General features: G+C 39.7%; 1 protein-coding gene across 1 annotated transcript in view; it reads right to left on the bottom strand.

Moving 5' to 3' along the window:
• The window catches only part of NECAB1 (N-terminal EF-hand calcium binding protein 1), a 55,797-nt gene that overhangs the window by 22,053 nt on the left and 17,624 nt on the right, over nucleotides 1–16,120 (bottom strand). Inside the window, 2 exon segments of the mRNA XM_026043275.1 lie at nucleotides 2,678–2,703; nucleotides 11,128–11,236. Of these exon segments, the coding sequence (XP_025899060.1) occupies nucleotides 2,678–2,703; nucleotides 11,128–11,236 (135 nt within the window).

Genomic DNA, 16,120 nt, shown 5'->3' with positions numbered 1-16,120 from the left:
GCCTGTAGTTACTCGGGTCCTCCTTCTTGCCTTTTTTGAAGACCGGAGTGATGTTGGCTTTCTTCCAGTCCTCCGGCACCTCCCCCGTTCTCCAGGACAAAGCCAAATGCATACATGATGTCAAAGCCAAATGCATACATGAAAGTAGATCAAGAATAAACAGGAATTAAGTCTTTGTGTGAAAATTGTATTAACTCAAATCCTACTTATATTTGTGTCGGACTAGAACAGCATAAAGGCCAGTACAATTGCTATTTTATTAGCAGACTTTAGGGATCCCACTACTAAATCCTTCAAATTGTTAAAAGAAGGAAAGTAAATGCAAAGTGTAACTGAAAGATTCCTATGGAGTGGATCACATGGACAAAACCCAAAGGTACACATTGTGAGAAGGTTAATACTGTATGAAAAAAATATATATATATTAGAATATACTAATATAGTAGGGAATATACTAATCAGGGGACAAGAGTAACACTGTCTGTAAACACAGWAGATATTAAATCAACAAAACCTAATAGAGGAAAAGAGCTGGAATGGGATCAGTGAGGCATTTTGGGGGGTTTCAAGTTGTGGAGATAGTTCAGAGACGAAGCAGAGCTGCGTAGAACCGAGAAGGATGAGTAGCTGTAGACATATCTCAGAGTTACTGCCAGGCAAAGTAGGCTCCATTGACAAAATACTGCTAAAGCAATGCACATATTTCTCCTTTACAGTCATTTCTCTTTCTGATATGACAGTCTTATTGTCTCTACCTGCCTATGCCAAGGACTGCATCAAGCAGAGGGCTTTGCTCCTGCTGCAGATGGGCTCAATGAACCAAGGGACAAAYGAGTGACGGGGCAGCAGCCACGTCACCCTGTTGCAGTTATCAGAGGAGGCAAGTGCAGGAAATCACAGTGTAAATGTAGGTTTGTGAATGTGGAACTCAGGTCATGCAACACAACAGCAAAGCACAGGGATGCCAAAGAGTTAAAATAAGACAGAAAACAGTGTTAAAGATAGAAATTGTGTTGGAAAAAGCACTTAGAAATCAGATTATCTAGAAGAATGTGAAAAAAATAACATCTAAATGACAGGCAGAACAAAGCCTTCTGAGATAATAAATAGCAATACTTTGAGGCTTTTAAGTGGTCAGAGCAAGCTTCCCAGGGGAACCATGAAAGCATAAGGTTTCAGGAGCATTGGTTACAAAACCTGACATTCTTCACATCTTGAATAAAGTGCTTTAGAAAGAAAACATGTTGTGAATTAGTATCCTGGAAATGAGGCTTCATTTTACTGGAAAGAAGGACATAAATAAGAAAGAACTCTATAAACACTAGATAAAATGCATGTCTCATATTTCTGGTCTTCAGAGCAACTGCCTCACGTGGGTTCAGTACCAGATTTAGAAAAAAAGGAACACCCTGGCATCAACATTGCAAGGAAATTGGAGAGCTCAGGTACCATCAGAACTGCTAAACCTGCCCATATTTAATCAAAACAGTCAGGAAAAAATGTAGATGTCAGATTCAGACCCCACATTGTTTAAAGCAGCYTTTAGTCTGCTTGGGTCTGCTTGCKCAGCTCACAGTGTGGAGCGGGTGATGGGGAAGCACATCAGCCTCTGGTGTAGAAAATACACCAGTAATAGTAAATCACTTGTGCAACAAAACATCCTTCTTTCTTTGGCCCATTTGCATAATTTGGAGCAAATTTTCAGCTAGCAAAAGTCATCACACTTATCTTCAAAGTTGATGTCAGCTGTATCATCGTATATTTCTAAGGCACAGATGGAGACGCTTCCATGGGTTCCTAGTTATGGATAGAGCCACCTTGTGAACAAGTAAATGAGTTGTCAAATTAAGAGGTTTTTGAGATTTTAAAAGTTTTCCATGTTGCTGAGCCTGGAAAAATTCAACAGACCATTACTTGCTGACGTCTTTTACCGGGAAATACTCTGTCTTTGACAAGTAGAACTGATTTTTGACCTTTTGGGRAACACTTGCAAAACTTTTCTGTGAATTCTTTTCCATTGCATGCAGCACTCCTGAATTAGGTGCTATAAAATTAGCTAGCAGGTGCTATAAAGTTAGCTAGAGAGCAAAAAAAGGATTTCAGGGAAGCTGTGCCATGATTCATAGCCTAGAATGGGGCACAGAAACAGGTCACTGGGCAATTTCTAGGCCTATCAGGAGTTTTTCTTGATGAAGGATGACAGAACTTGCCAAAATGCTGTTCTTACTAAACCAGRATGGAAGAAGTAGTGTATGCCAGTGAAATGCTAATATAACRATCTTTCTTTTTCAAAACTCCCCAAACACATATACCTTTGAAAGTAATGTACTAGCTAGAAAAAAAGATGCTTTGCATGAAGGTGAAATAAGATAAAAGAAAAGTATCCATCTTTTCATCATATCAGTGAAACGACAGATCTTAACGCTCAAGCAATGAGGAGCGTGTAATATAGGGGAAAATATTTTCACAGTAATTTCTGCATAACTTGGACAACAGAATTAGAAAGATTATGAGTCTGTATCTACATTCTCCCAGGAGTTCTTTCCAGGGAACTTCATTTTTCCTCTTTCAACCATGAAAGTTAAACAGAAAAAAAAAAAAGTCTTATCACATGTTATGATCTCTTGCCAAGGGCTCTTGCAGGCATAGGTTATGTTCTTGTTCAAAAAAAACTTACCACAGAGCTCTTCTGTGCCAAGATTGCTGGAAAAAGAAGATGACAGAAGGTTAGTGAGGTCAGTAACAATTTGTGTCAGACTAGTAAACAGTAGGGCTCAAAAAAATAGACTTTTTGTACAGGCAAGATTAAGGAGGGAAGTTTTCTTACTTCCACCAAGCAGGAACTATTGGAGTAATAGAATGGCAAGAGATTCAGGCTCTAGATTCATTCATGGAATCACCAAATTCCTAACAATTCCTCAAAAACGACATTGAGTTTCAGAGTCTCCCACGGCTACCAGGAGGAACCAGGCACAGCTTCTCTGGACAGACTGGAAAACACCCAGTAATGGGACATGTTAGTGAACTAGTGGGTTTCTCACCACCATCTTCTTCTGCAGTTGTGGCCATGTGAAGCAGTTTCACCACTGCCAGCATTAGCACAAAGTAAAAACAAAACTGGTGATACGAGAAGAATAGTTCTTATTGTTATGCCAATGTTTTACAAATACATAAGTATTAAAGTTCAAAAATGTTCATTTCATACAACCTTCAGCTTGATCATCTTTCAAGGAAAATTTTCTGTTAAGGTCTTGGTTGTCAAAATATAAATGAGTTGACCTCCAGCTCAGTTCAAGTTGCCATACTGACAGCCCAAGAAAGTCAGTGTTTTTCTTTTTCCTAAGAAAGTCATCCTCTTTCTTCTCCCAAGAAAGAGGAGAAACTGGTGATGAAAGAAAATTAAAGAAAATTTTGAACTTTGTTAATGGGTGAATATTGAATGACTGCATTTAGGATTTCTTCAATTATCTTTTTATGGGATTTTTTGAATTTATCTTTTAGAAATACATTGTTATTTTAGTGACACTCACCAGTTAGATAGCACTAACTTTCTTATATCTGGCTTTTGTTTTGTTGATGTGTTTGAGAGAGAGAGAGGCAGAAATTACAGGATCCTGGATTGAAACAAACCTGCATTCTCAGTGCAATAAAAACTTCTGAATATTTTAGATTGATGATGTAARTCAGTTTTCCTAAAACTTTCATTAAGTAAAAGTGACTTGATTTACATTTGAATGGACTARGGCTTCAAATGGGTGTTACATCTGATTTTACCAGGTACCTTGGCGGTAGGTACAGTGAAATCCATAGTCTGTACAATTCAGTGCTGATGCTGAGAAGTTTAACCCTTAGGTCAGCAAGCTGTCTCACAGGAATAGCAGTGTCTGAGAGACCTAGGGCCGTTCATCTCGGATCACCTCAGCATCACCGACCAAACCTTCCTGACCTCTCAGCCACCACCTATCATAAATTTTCAGGTCCCGACTTTCCCTCCTCAAATTCAGACTGAACCTGGAAAGTTGTAGAGGTGCCTGAGTCAAAAGGAAGTCACACACTACTATGACATTAAAAGACAGGAGTTTGACCCCTTCTCTGTGTTCGTTGGCCCTGAGTTGGTTGCCACCGCACATCATCTGCCCTAATTCCTTTTCTTCGTAGAAGACAATTCTGTATTTCTTAACATAATCTTGACAACTGTGTAGCCTTTAACACTGCAAGCAAGTCAGGTTTACTCGGGGGCAAATTTCCTCTCAAAATCTATTTCTTCCACTCCAAGCCCTGCTCTGCAATGTCCTCCATGGTGCAGCAGCCACGCAGCGCATCTCAGCAGCTCTCAGAGTTGACGGCCATCAGATGATCATCATTATCAGTACAGTGCAAATAAACTGAGTAAAAATGATTCAGGTGCCAAAATAAATTCAGTTAGAACTGGCTACATGAATAATTAGAAAACTCTTGTCCAGAGTGATCTGCAACCCAGCTTTCAGAAGCCTGTAGCAGAATGTGGAGGTGACATCAAGAGCAGGACTTTCTGTCAAATTCCGTTTTCCCTTGCAACTTCCCCTTAAGAATCCACTGTCCTGAGCATTTTCTTTGCTGCTGTAGGCAGGAACGCAGTAATTTTGTGTGTCACTGATTGTATCATTCTCTTAGAAATAACAACATGTTTCTTCAAACAACACAGTCACAAATGAACCTAGAAAATCTTCTTCAACACAGAGGAATTTCTGAGCTACCTGCTAGGTTCTACAGAAGTAATTAAATAAGATCTGAATGAATTTAACTGGAGAAGGGCAACCTGTGCACTGGATGCTGCTTTTGCAACACAGTACTCAGGTTTATGGTGTTCATCACTTCAGTAGGTTACATGCTAGAGAGATGCTTTGGCTTGCAGCTATAATCTGAAAATGTTGAACACACTTTTCCAGAGATGGCAGTATTTCAACTCGTCTTTGTTCCAAAATTATTTTTAAAGGACGATAAAACATGTATTTGTCAATCAAAACAAAGTGTTTTATTTTGTCTTGTTATAGTCTTTTGCAACATGTTGATAGAGATGCTGCTGCAGTTCTCTGGGAAACTCAATGTATGGAAGAAAATTTCAAACTACAGCCAACATTAAGCCATAAGCTCACTGCAGAGAAACTAATGTAATCTTCCAACGAAATGATCTGAAATAAAATATTCGGGGTCAACTCCAGTTAGGTCAGTGTGGTTGAAACTGCTCACTTCATTTTGATTTTCCCAGTGTGAATGATTCTTATTTTGTCAGAAGGAAACGGAACGTCCCGTTAAAATAAGCACTGATATGGAAAATCAGCTCAAGCAACTCTATTTGCAGTGTGTCTGTCCAAGCAGATGGTCTGTGTTAGCATCCAAACAGTGCAACTCACTCTCAGTAAGCTTGCTCTGTGCAGTCACGMAATAGTAAAGCCTGCTATTGGCCCATTCTGGCTTCTTTTCTTGCCTTTTCCACTGTACTTCATTCCCAGACTAAATTCTGCAGTTACTTTCCTGGGAAGTGAGAAAGCTACAGCAAATACTGCAGTTGTTTCTCTTAAATAGCAATAAACAGTCCCTTCTGGTGTCAGTGCTGTGTGTACCTCAGACTGTCATTTAATCCTAAAAATCCAGTTTTAGAGGATGATTAAAATCTAAAGTATCATTTCCCTTCTGGTTTTTTTTTTTTTTTGGGGGGGGGGAAGGAGGGCGGGGAGCATTGAGTAATTTAAGGAAAAATACTTTTTACTTACCTGTAGTTTACTTAATTACAGAACTARCCTGTTTTTCCATGATGTTTTTTTAAAAAATCTTTCTTGTTTCTTCTTTGTACTTGGAACCCAATTATTTTTTTCTAGTTGCATTGGACAGTGATAAATCAGAAGCAGCATGAGACTGAAACGTGCTCTTTGACTGAAACAAGAGCAAACCAGCCAAGGGACCAATAAAGGTGCTCTGGGGTCTTCCCCCAACCCGAGTCCAACTGCTTCTCCTGCACCAGGCCTGCCCACCTTCTGCAGATGTCTCTGGTGGGAACATCTTCACTGTCTTATGCCTCACACAGAGGTTTAATCACATACCTGCCTTTGGGAGCTTGCCTGGGCTGCAGATCTTTAGACTCCTAGCATCTTTCCCACCTTATAATGAAGGTTCTGGCTGAGGATTTCGTTTTACCAATAAGGAAGGTGAGAAAAGCAAGTCTGTCTTCCCACTGGACTCACAAGAGCGGTGTTCATCGCACTCCCCCTTGAAGTGCTGCCGACTGAATCCCCTCGAGAGCCTCAGCATATATCACAGTTTGTAACTTCGCCAAGTATTCTCATTATCTTCTGACACCTTTTCCCTGGAGATGCCATTATATAAAAACAATTTCCACAGGAGTCTTAAATGGCAGGGAGGGGAAGAGGGAAGAGTAAGAGAAAAGGGGAGATTTATATTTGCAATGCCTGCTAGAACCTACTCACGGAGCCATTGCTTATTCCAAGGGTTCTCACTGTGCTGAAACACAGGCTCATCACAGCTGACAGTAAAATTAAGCACAGGCAGATTTAACATGGGAATTTCAAACCGTTCCTGCATACTTCTAACAATATATCCATGTACAGAAAGGCCTATGTTGCTAATACCTTTTTCTATTATTATTCAGGCAATAATACAGGTAAACAAGACTATATTTATGCAGAACTGTTCCCTCTGAAGCTGAACTGTGCTGCAATGCTGCCTTGCATCCAAGCCGTGTGGCATTAGGTAAGAGCAGATGTTATGCACACAATCTATTAATTGCTTAAAACGTGATAAGCTCGTAAGTTAGTGCTCTTCTGACTTGGAATAACTGAATTTAATGAGCTGCTTCAGCAGTATTACAGCCCCCGGGCAGCTGCCCTGAACATACACACACACACACAGGATTTAGGAAGGAGATGCTCACAGAAAATTCAGATACAGAGAGCTCACAGAGCCAACAGAAAGATCAAGATATAAACTAGGTAGTACAAATGATGCACACATTATGAAAGTATTTAAATGTCAAGTTTACAATAAAAAATGCTACTTCATTTCTTATAAATTTGGGAAGAAGTAGAGCTTCATATTCGGAGAGGTTGTGCAATTTGATTTACTGGTTAACAAAGGCCGAGAATTGGAATAGCAATTGAAACAACACSAAAAACATTCTTTAATGTTGCTAAAGTTGAAAGCAAAGAAACGCCACTCATGTTCGAAGACTTTTTAATCCCCAGAATAGCTTTGTGCTCCTGAAAAGATCCAGTCAGGTGAAGAAACACGTGTAAGAGAYGGTGCCTGAGGCTGCAGGACAACTTTGCTCTGCCTTTTGCTCTCCTGCTTTGAACATGTCAAATATTTGTCAAGACAGGAGGTGAAGAGAGCTCCTACTCTGGCATCTTCCCTGCCTACATTGGTGCTAGTTTCATGCGTGCTCTCTAGTTGATGTAAATGCTAAGCACCCCACATGAGGGAAGCTAGGTACACCCCTAGCTGTGTACACCCCTAGCTATGTACACCTGTAGCTCTGTATAGCTGTAGCTACGTACATCTGTAGCACTCATGTTCCAAGCCCTCCTGTTGGGATATCGGGAGCGGCGGCCTGTGCAGCTTCCCGGGCCGGAGCAGCTTGGGATTCATCCCTGCAGCATGGAAATAAAGCTCTCCCGTGCAGTGGTGACGCGCGAGCACCTTAGTGGGCACCCGCCTTAACTTCCTCATGCTACTTGCTCATCAGTATTTGAATAGGGAATGCCCCAAAATTTCATGAAATCATGGAAAGTACAAACAAAAATGACTTAAAATAATTTAAGTCAAATGCCTAAGAGGCTTTCAGCTTCAGCCTGAACTAACGCCAACACTGGAAACAGCATTTAAGAAAGAGGAATCGTTACTGCWGCATCTCAAAGCAGGCACCTTGGGGTAGTGGCCTGTCAGGTAGACTAGCAAATGGCCTGATCAAAGCAGGTTGCTGTCTATGCACCATTAATTCCTTTGAAACACAGTCATTCAAATAATTTGAAGTTGCCTGTTTTACTGCACTGTTCAAGTTAAATTTGTATATAACCATTCTCCTTATTGTCTCTCCTGACTTGATTACCAAACAGGAGACTGAGATTTGCTTGGTCATTGCAGAAACCCACTGGTCCAGACACCTCTTCTTTCTCCATGGTCCTAGGAGTTTTTTTGCAAAAAAACTACGTTAAGCTGCTGCAAAAAAATACAAATTAGTGTGCCTATGGGGGAAATTTCCCCCTCTCTGCACAGATAGTATTGTTCTACAAACTACTTACTATAAAGTGTTACAGTTCAGAAGATAGAAGACCTTCTGTAATTCAAATTGTCTAGAGTTTATCTTTTTAATTCTCAGCTTTTAATTGTACAACACTTGTAAAACACGATAAAAATCATAGTAAGGCTAAAATGTGGGAAAAAATCACTCTCTTTAAAAGGATATACTACTTTACCTACTCTGATTTCCTGTAGAGTGATAGCACCATTATTAATCTTTGTAGCTGCTATGTATTTGCTTACACATTTGTTTCTGGTTCTATTAGGAAAAAAAAGAAGTCACAGAGGTTAAAACCGTCAAGCAATTTTTTTGCATACTGTGTTCTACTGGAATTTATGCAATCTTTAACTAATATGAATTGCCAATAAAAGCAATGATCTGCTCTGACTTAATGATCTGCATTTCAGGGTCTAGACAAGTTGTAAAATCCAAGTTCATCCTTTTTGAGTATCTGAGCAACTGAGTATCAATCATTTTTTTCCCACCATCATGATCTCCAGTTCCACCTGATGATTTGGAAGCAATGATGTGCAGTGGTAACTAGTTCCTCCTGCAAGTATCTAGTTTCAGGATTACTTTTATCCTGATAATCATTGGCACTGCAGTAGCATCTGCCTCTCCTTTTGCTTTGTGAGAAGATCTGCACCAGACAGGCAGGTGCAGAGATCACAGTCAGTTAGGTAGAAAAGCCCTCAATTCCTGGAAAGTAAAACTTCCTGTGATTTGCCTTGCTATCACGTTGAAAAATGTGATTACTCATTTTAGCAGTCTGCCAAAGCCTATATGCTTTGTAGCAGATATACATTAAACGGGCTTGGCTTKATCTTAGTAAAAGTTAAAAATCTGCTGATCATCTTTTTCATGATTGACATTATGACCTGAGTAACAGGGATTTTTTTTAATACCTGGTTAATTTAGCACACTAAAATGTATTAAGTCAGGGGCAGTCTTTTGTACTTCAAATTCCTTTTTGAAAGCTTGCTGTGGCACATCCGGGAATGGAACCCAGATTTCCCAAGCYTATGGTCCACGGAGATCACCTGAGGCCACCACTCTTCTTTATCTTCCTGGCTTTGAAGTACAAAGACTCACACACACGCCAAGTGAGGGTCGGAAAGCTGGCAGAGTTAAAATAAAGCAARTGGAAACAACCCAAAGTCTGCTCTTGTGACAAACTGGCTCTGAAAGCTTGAGATCCTCCAGAGGTGATGGTGCTGATCATGGCCTACTTAGTCCTTAGTGAGCATCCCTAGGCATTCCCCTGCGGGATGGATCACTGCAGTGTCTGGATGCTGCCTAATCTCAATGCCCACAGCACGGCTGCGAGATAGATCAGGAGCCAGTCTTCACTTTGTAAGCAGGGGACCGAAGCACGCAGCAGATTTGGGATTCGTCCACAGTTTATGGCCCGTATTTAACCAGACACAGCAGGCAGCATMTCCTCTGCCTGCTGCTAGACACCCAACTAAGTAGAGTTTCTAATCCTTCCCTAAAATAAAACAGTCATAAATTATTGCAGGCACAAACCAGGATTTTCATTTCATTGCCCTGGGTAATTTGTAAGTGGAAGCACCATATAATATATGGTTTGGGGATTGTTTGCAAGAGAGTGTTTAGATATCCTTGCATTATAAAACTTCCCAGGGTTCACTGAATGTTTTGTTTTGCTCCATTTCTTAGTCAGTTAGTAAATTGGAGGCCCTTTGCACAACCTGCCCTTTTCAGCAAATGCCAGTGAGTCAAGTTTTGGCCTTCTTATTATATCTGCTTCATGTGATCTCTGCTGGAAAGCAAGTAATTTATATTATACTGTCCAAGTTGTCTCTCTTCGCTATAACCATCTGATATTTGTCAGGTGTTGAATGCTGTTCAGTCGCAGTATGAAAGTGCTGCTTTTATTTACCTGGAAGAGGTAGAGGAAGAAACAAGGATGCAGTGGAAACTGGCACTGGATAAAATAAGGCCAGGTGCTGTTAACCTAGTCTTAGCTTTTCTGCATAGTAAACATAGGAAGCAGGGCTGTAATAGCACTTTAACATACATTTCTTTACAGCATGCATCTGAGAAAAACAAAAGAGATTTACAGCATATTCACTGCTTTAAAACTGAACCACAATCCAAACCATGATTGCTACATGATATCTTCATAACCTSTTTGCAAAGGCAATAAATTATGTCCCCTTGGGAGTTTTTATAGCACTGAAACGGTCTAGTTTAAAAGGCTGTGGATTAGTAAGATTTCCCTAATTAACAGTACATGGAAGAACTGCCGTGAATAATTGGTGATGGATAAAAAGCAAATAAAAGGAATTTTTTAATCTTTCAGTCACTGTCAGTAAGGAGTGCAGGTCAAGGAGAGGAGGCAGTGGCACAAATTTGGCTCTGCTGAAAAACAATGAGCCCGTTAGCACCAASCTGCTGTGGCCTCCTTACACCCAACCGTAACCAGGACATCCAAAGCACCTAAGTGACGACACCGACTCAGTCCCCGTGACAGCAGTAGCACAGGTGACTTTTCCTGTGCTTTGCTCTCTGCGGTAGCTTCAGCTACTTTTTCCCTGCTCAACACCTGGTAAGTGAAGAAGAGTCAAGAGGAGGAGCTTGTATTTAAGGACTGGAGTAGGGCAATACCTGCTCTTCCCTAGTGTAATGTGCTCAATGCCTAAAGCACATTCAAGAGGACACGCACACAAGGTTTAGAAGCCCAGCATGGCACAGTTTAGCTTCCTTGAAGCAGGTGCCCTCTTAAACTTGTTTTCTAAAAACAGAGCAGTGCCTTGTTTGCCTGCTCAGATAAAGGATGTAGCACTTTGGTTGTAAAAGGGGATATTTAATCAGTTTTGTGCGTATTGATGCCATGGAAAAGTTCATGCAGTTCTTCTGCACCCTGAACTCCAYGGGCAAAGTAAGCTTTGAATTCATYGAAGGATAGTTTGCCATCATCTGAAATATCGAAGAAATGGCAACTGCCTCAGTTTCCTTTGTACTTTTTGTTCATGTAATAGAGGAGAAAATTATTWAAAAAAAGCTCCTCAAATTAATTTAAATGTAGAAACATATTCTGATCAAGACACCTAAAGTATATGATGCTAAATCTTACATTCTACCCTTCTACTTATTTTATTTCTATTCTTCTATTTCCATTCTATTCTTCCATTCCATTCTTTCCATTCCATTCTATTCTTCTATTTCCATTTGCCCAGGGAGGTTGTGGAGTCTCCTACTCTGGAGGTCTTCAAAACCCGCCTGGATGCCACCCTGTGCCACATGCTCTAGGTGTGCCTGCTTGAGCAGGAAGGTTGGACTAGATGATCTGTAGAGGTCCCTTCCAACCTTAAATATTCTGAAATATTCTGAAATATTCTGAAATTCTAATAACTAATAATATAGCAATTCTAATAACCGTTATTTTTCATCCTCATCCTTCAAATGAAATTAATTTGGATTTGGTAAATGTCTGCCAAAGACACATGAGTGTGATCCTGCCTTCCTCCTGGTCCCATCACTCTTGCCTCTCCCCAGCCTGCCCCACGCCGYCTCTCCCTGCTCCCTGCCTCCTCGTGAGCACTGGTGACCTTCYGGAACTGCTAGGGCCAGAGAAAAACCCAGGGTTTTATTTATTGAAGGAACATGTTGGATCAATGGAAATTTCTTCAGCTGACTAGAGAATTCATTTCCTATTCCTTCTCATCCCCTTTCTTACCTCTGCTCCCTGGCTCCCCTGTGCAAGAGTGAGAGTCAAACATGTAGTTTAGTAACAGCAGGGATTTCACCCATCTGTCCTGGCTGGTTAAGGATGCTAATCAATACTCTGCACTGCTTTGCAGTGTTCTCAGTCTCACTTTTTCATAAAATGTCTCTTTTTCAAAAAACTCTCTGCTTGACGTGTAAATACTGAATAAAATCATGTTTGGTTTTCTTATGTCAGTGGAACAAGAAGTTATTTTTGTGTTGACAACCACACAAAAAAAGATTTTTCAGCTCATTTTCTTGGTCAGCATAGAAAACAGTACATTTCAACATGTAATTTGTCTAAAGATTAAATACAGATTTAGACTTAAGAAAACTGATTTGAGTGTACACCAGTGGTCTGTCAAGACCTTCAAATGTTTTTTTCAGACGGAATTTGGATTGGCTATGTAACATATAATGAAATCCAAGTATGAAGAGTTTGACTTCTTATTATCTAACTATCAGCTGTTACCATTTGTTTGGGATGAAAAGAAGTTGTTCCACATGGGTCCTGACACATCAATAATGTGTTATTGCATCTAGGAAGTGTCTACAGACTAATGGGACTTGGAGGGAGAGCAGGTAGCACAGGATAACATTTAGAAGAGCAGTAATTAGATGGGCTTTCATTCAAGAGGAAAGACTCCCTATTACAAGCTCTTTGGCATTACTTAGTGAAGTCTATTTCATCTGTTTCTTAATTTAGCTTTAATTATGGCAAGTCCTTGACTGCATGAGGCAAAATCCTTGAGCTAASATGTGATAAGCAGAGATTAATTCTGCTGTTATTTTCAGGATTTTAGCTCTGCCTATCGAGACTCAAGCYTCTGCCTGTTAGATTAAACTGCACAACAACGGATGTTTCCTAGAGAGTGTGTCATCACCGCAGTGTTCTGCTAAAGTAGGAATCATATTWGTACCCCAGATAACTTAAGCATGTCAGAATATCCCAGAGAGAGGATCTGCAGTGTTTTCTTTTAATAAATATAGATTTTTTTTAATGTGTTAGCAGCAAATGAAACATGCCTCAGCTTGGCATGTTTCCACTCTGTGGCTGGGAATGCTATGATGGAAGCTGCAGACTCAGACTATTGAACTACTGGCTGTTTTAAAGTGTAAAACTAGAATTCAGGGAGCGCTTGGCCCTGGTAATGACTCTGCCCTCTCACTGTATTGCATCTACTATGTAAACAACACAGAAAAGCCAGCACAAGAACTAGGTTTTTTCTGAGCRTATAATTTAAGGCTGAGTAGAAGGAATCAACTAAAGGAAGAAATGTAGAAGAGTTCTGACTGCCAAAACAAACTGAAGTGTGAAAGGGCTGGCATTGAGTAGAAGACAGTGAAAGAAAACAATGCCTATCTGCAGGGAGAGGAGGGGAAAAAAAGCAAAAGAAAAGTGGTTATAAATGGAAAGCTGATGCCACRGATATGTGTGAGATTTTGCTAGGGCAGCTAGCATTGCTTCTGTGCTGCGGAAGAAGTGTCCCATTTTTTCAGTTGGACAACCATGTCTTCAAGAGAAGCCCACGACTCAGGCTAGGGAAAATCCACAGCTCTATTTGCAAAGTTAGGGCAATTTGTTCCTCATTGACTAGCATATCTGAGTGAGTTTTAAATGCAAGAATGTTAATTAGCAAACAAAAMCCAATTGTGTCTATATAGTATGTAACTATACTCTTTATATGTATATTTGTGTATATATACACACTATATATATACACATACTATATACTATACATACACTAAATATATAAGTAACTATATACTGTACTGCAGTATAGGTGTGATGAATAGAGCTGAGTTCTTCACTCTTTTACTTGCTCTTATTTCTTAATTTCTTTGACCTGAATACACTGTTTCAAACCTGAAGTCTTCAAGAARATGCAATATTGGACAAATTGAGTGCTTCAGCAAAAACATTTTGAAATGTTTAATTTAAAAAGACAGATTGTAGCTGGAAATCATCATTTTATAATCAAAGTGAAATGCCAAACTCGATAAGAGCTAAAAACCAAGATGGCACAATATAGTGTTTAAGGTAGATGATTTCCTTTGACAGAGTTGTCATAATTACCTAATCAAGAATCTAAATACATCTGCCACTTGGCACTGGGTACAGAAAATGACTACCAAATCCTAAGTGTGATAAAACAAGCTTCTTTGTACAGATATTCTTTCTTTGGCTTAAACAACTGCAATCGATAATTCAATCAAACTGCTTCTGCAGCTTTAGCCTTTGMTGAAAAGGGTGATTAGCATGAATTATAAAAATATCCAAGAAACTAGTGATTTCTGGCAGTTTTCCTGAGGTAAGCATATCAGTTTACTCATAGAGGAACAGCCTAAATATAATAGAAAACTTAAAAAACTTTTCTGTTTTTCTTTATCCTTCAGATTCATTGACTTTACACCAGTCCAGAAAATCAATGTTTTGGCAACATTGTACTGAACACTATTTTCTTTATAGCTTATCACACAGGAGCGGACAACGTCTTTGGCTTTGTTGTTAGCTATTCTAAGTAACAGTTTGAGAAGTCTGTCCCTAACCCACCACAAGGTTGGTTGCTGGCAAAAGCTAAGAAGACTTGAAACTACAGTGTTATGTACAAATTTCATTCAACTATATTTAGTGAAAAAACTCTGATTATTCTGAGTATTTCACTTATTTAGTATGAGGGAAACTGTTTTGCTGGCGTAATCAGCCCCTGTGAGCCAGGCCACATCCTCGTTGCTTGGATGAAGCTCAGATTGTAATGACCTTTCTTTGACATTTAATAAAAGACACCTTTGCCTAACCAGGGCTTTTTTCAAGTCTCAAGACTGGCTTTTATCTTTAAGGATGTGCTACATATCTTCAGCTCTGCCTCCTCTGTGGCACACTTGGCTTCCTTAGAGCTCCTGGGCAAACACAGTCCAGTCCAAGTGCTTCAAAGCAGCTGGGCTGAAAGGCCTCGTGAAGACTCTCTTGTCTTTGTACAGCCAAAAGCACCAAGGATTATTCATGAAAACAAACTTCTTTGAAGTCTTCATAAAAAAAAAAAAAACAGAAATTTTAGTAGTGTTTGCCTTGGCAGTCTTATAGGAGTTGTACTGAAGGGCTTGCTTGTTTGTTTGCATCATCTCTAATGTCTTTCATAAACATGATTTCTTCATAAGGAAGTTCCTGTCCTTCTTGGAGCCTAAACTTTTCTGACTGGCAGACAGAAATATAGACAATAAAATGTATCTCCTTATCTAGCACTAGCAAATTTAGAGATATATTTATCCTGTTTTATAGAAAATTTTCCTTCAGTTTGCAATTAACTTCTTAAATATACCTAAATAAAATTCACTTCTCTATTGTATAGAAGGCTTTATGTGCAAAATAAGCATAAATCTGCTCCCAGTTAGACAGTCAGTAGCACCAGAAACACCAGCAGACTCTAGGACACACTGTGAGCAGTTTATTGCTTCAATAGACAATAGCATCTCTTACAAAGGAAGACATCTCTTCCTTTGACAGAGAGACAAATCTCTTACACAGACATCTTTTTGAGTTGAACAACGACCTCTGGGAGCAAAAAGACATCAGTAAATAATGAACAAGGCCATTTGTAATCTGTATTTGCAGTTTCCATCCCCAAGGAAGATGGTAAACAGTGAGCCTGCAGCCAGCAAAGGATGTTAGAGGGATGCAACCATGCAGGACGGCAGCCAAGGCAATGGAGTGGGGAGAAGAAAATCCCAATTCGTTGGAACACGGTGTATGGGAAGCATAAACATGGGTCCTCATGAGTCCTCATTCCCAGCTCAGCCACCCCCAGGGATCTATAGAGCAATTCAGTTAAATGATTAAAAATATACATATTTTTAGGGAAAAATTTCACTGTGCATTTGTTTGAAGTGTCAGAGTAAATTAAACCAAGAATAAGTATATTGGTCTCAGCAATAGAACCATTTGTGGATGATCTGTGCTGAGTGATATTCTGAATGGGCTGTCTCTGGAGCTTAGTCTTGGTCTGTTTAGTCAATTTTTTTCATTTTTCATCATTTGGTTGCAGCCATTCTTGACTGCTTGCAGCATATTCTTTGCTGTGCTCCCTACAATTATCT

Source organism: Nothoprocta perdicaria, unplaced genomic scaffold, assembly GCF_003342845.1.
Source record: "Nothoprocta perdicaria isolate Ctin4 unplaced genomic scaffold, notPer1 scaffold_326, whole genome shotgun sequence".
Taxonomy (NCBI): domain Eukaryota; kingdom Metazoa; phylum Chordata; class Aves; order Tinamiformes; family Tinamidae; genus Nothoprocta; species Nothoprocta perdicaria.
This window is presented reverse-complemented; position numbering and strand designations above follow the sequence as displayed.